The sequence below is a fragment of the Sipha flava genome, unplaced genomic scaffold, assembly GCF_003268045.1.
Source record: "Sipha flava isolate LNK unplaced genomic scaffold, YSA_version1 39_pilon_pilon, whole genome shotgun sequence".
NCBI lineage: Eukaryota > Metazoa > Arthropoda > Insecta > Hemiptera > Aphididae > Sipha > Sipha flava.
In genome coordinates this window covers 926,694-929,978 of record NW_020273107.1, presented here as the reverse complement: position 1 = coordinate 929,978, position 3,285 = coordinate 926,694, and the positions used below count along the sequence as shown (strand labels likewise).

The 3,285-nt window shown below is 37.1% G+C and overlaps 1 protein-coding gene across 1 annotated transcript; it reads right to left on the bottom strand.

Moving 5' to 3' along the window:
* Nucleotides 1-1,012: 1,012 nt before the first annotated feature.
* Nucleotides 1,013-1,978, bottom strand: LOC112688600 (heterogeneous nuclear ribonucleoprotein Q-like). Its single transcript, XM_025561876.1, has one exon. It carries the CDS (start codon nt 1,976-1,978, stop codon nt 1,013-1,015), a length of 966 nt encoding a protein of 321 aa, XP_025417661.1.
* Between the last annotated feature and the right edge of the window lie 1,307 nt (nt 1,979-3,285).

The window sequence follows — 3,285 nt, the reverse complement described above, 5'->3', positions numbered from 1 at the left end:
TAGAGAAATCTTAAAGGTGGTGGTATGGTAGGAAAGAGATTAAAAATTAAAGATTATTTATTTATTTTTAGCATGAATATATATATATATTAATTAATATTTTAAAAATAAAATGTACAATTCACATTCAATAGTGGAAATACGTATGTTACATTTTACAACCACATATTGTTTTAAATTATGGTCGAATATAAATAATTGGCGATTGGATTCTAGTATTGATTTATATTGACCGACGCTTCTTTCAATGGCATATGATGTATTTGTGCGCATATTTAAATAAAGAAATTTGATCAGGTGTTATATTACAACTGAAAATTTTTTTGTCCAATTCGCCATTTAATATTATATGTATTCATTGTAAAGCTTTAAATCCTTTAAAATTGTGTGTAATACATTTAAATCCGACAAATTATTTAATCTATATCTAATCTAGAATTTTATAATCATATCATCATATTTTTATTAATCGTTATTAATTTAAATTTTAAATTTGTTATTTATTGTTATTATTTTTATTAATTATCTTCAATGTTTAATATACTTTATCCGTCTAACTATTCAAACTTTTATCCCAAACTGTATCGTAGGATTGTAATCATATTTTTAAAATTTATGTTTGACAAAGAAATCAAGTTATATACTTTGATCAGTTTAATTATTATGGGTTCAAATACAATAAAAACGATCATACTAAATATGCAAAAATATGCAAAATAAAAATAGTACCATTTTCATCAGAATAATATAAATTGTACGTCGTTTAGGCACTTGTGATCCGTTGCGCTTTGGAGTTTCATGATATCGATCAGTGGCCACTTCAAAATTTATTTGAAAACACAATACTTCCTGTTTCAATTCTATGAACACTGGCGTCATGTTGACTAAATTATTTGAAACAACAATTTATTAATTTTTATTTTTATTTTTCGTAAAACGCGGGTTTTTTAAACATTGAACAAAGACTGACTCTTTTAAACATCGTAAAAAGCTACACAACACTACGGCGACGTCAATAATTTTTTGCGCAGCTCGTGGAAATTCTGTCAAAAAATGTCAACGGTTTACGGTCCAACCTTCTCGTGCAACACTTCTTCCGATCACCATTATCGTGACAGGCTGCTCTGCACGAGTCCGCGTACGCGACATTGAAGCGGCACCGGCGTACGCTGTCGCTGTTACGCTCGTCGGACCTGGCCTCGACCACGGGAATGCACGGTTGCCGCGGTCCAAAGTCGTAAGTGCGATGGTCGTACTTGGTGTACTCTGCGGCGCTGGAGTCGGGGGCGAGGCCGACGCGTTTTTTGGCTCCGGGAGCGCGGCACGGTGGCCGCGGGGCGTAGCGAACCGGTTGACTAACCGCGGATTTCCGTACCCGGCGTTCCCGGTTACGCAACATCCGCTGCCGCGTTCGCTTGTCTGCCGGCGGCTTGGCCCACGCGACCTCTAGGCGCACACCCGAAAACACATCCCTGGAACAGTTCAGCGCGTCCATGGCCGACTGCGCGTCCTCGCGTCGCTCAAAGTGCACGAACGCGTAGTTCTTCAGGTTCTTCACGCGCTCCACGACCCCGTACCGACCGAACACCATGGTTAGCACGCGCTCGTCCAGCACGCCACCGTACTGCTTGACGAACAGTATGCGCACCGTGGCCATCACGTCCGCGTCCACTTGTGGTTCCGGGTCCGCCCAGTCCACGATTGTCTTGCACCCGAACGCTTTTTGCTTCGACAGTGCCCGCTTGGCGTCCTTAGCCGCGGCCACCGACCCGTAATCCAGGAAGCAGAAGCCCCGATGCATCGACGGGTCGTCGAAGTTCTTGTACGTGATCACACGCACTAGATGACCGCGCGTTATGCGGCTTACTTCGTCGAATATCTCCTTTTCCGTCTTCACCTTCGGCAAGTTTCCCACGAACAGCCTGCATTTTCGGCCGTCGTCCTTGGTGCTCGTAACGCTCTTCGAACGGTTCGTCATCGCAATCCTATCACGTGGCATCATCAACTGTAGTTCTTGAACGTTGTCGACGGTACGACGCGTGCGTGATGGTGTCGCGAATTCCTTGTTTCTTGATCGTTTTTAATTTTTATTCTCTTCCTGTCCACAGTGTTTCCGTTATGTGTTGCCTTGTTAACAACGAACGTTCGATTAATATTTCGTATTTGTTTTACACTCGTTGAAAACACTCGCTATGGGTTACACCGCTATGGGTTTTGTACACATAGCCAGCAGGCTAGTACATAGTAGTAATCCAAAATATAATAATTATTTATTAATTAATTTAAATTACCTATATACATAAATGTAACTTTGATTTTGTATTACTATTTTACTAATTATGCACTAATTAATCATGTGTAGATGAACTATAATATAGTATAATATAATATTAGGTTGAATTTCCTATTTTGACCATGCAATACAAGCGATGGTGGTTATAAAATTATCTGTTAAGTGGTTACTAATAAGACATAATAATAAATAACAGTGTTCGAGGAACTAACGTACACCAATGATCTATTACTACGCACACAGTCACACAGTTCTCCTGCGAGATGTAAAATATTGCCTATATTTAACCCCTTATCAATGGTTCGCTTTCAACAGCCTTAATAAAATTCCATTTGGATGTAGCAAAAAGAATATGCTGTTGCATACAAATTTCAACACTGGTCATGACCAAATTTAGGATGTTGATGCCCTAAGAAAATGCTAAACTGCCCTAAGAATTCTGAAATATAAAAAATATAAAAATCTTAAAAAGTTATCAAAAAATTCTACTCAAATGAGTGAAAAAAATGTAATTTAAAAAAAATTATTTTTATTACAGATACGAGTTTGGCAATGGGTATCAGAGTAATTTAAAATATTAATTGTAATATTAATAGACACAATAGTATACTTTTAGATTTTAAGTATTACTTATACAAAAATGATTAAAAATAAATTAAAAAGTAAAATTTAAATTTAAATAATTATATTAAAAATATTCTAATTGATTTTCATATTGCACGATTGCACTGTATAATTAAAATGTGTCTGATGAAAAATTTCACTAAACATCAATGGGCGTTATGGATGCATACTTGAAGTAGATCATCAGTAGTTAAATCTTCTGGAATATCTTCTATTTGGTAAGCATGTAAAATAGGCATATGTGTGAAAAAGTACTTGTTTTATAATTGTTTAACACGTATACGGTAAATCCAGTGCCGTCGTTAGCGGACAGGCAACTTGAGAAATTGCCTAGGGCCTCGTACATAAAATAATTTCGAAGACCTACA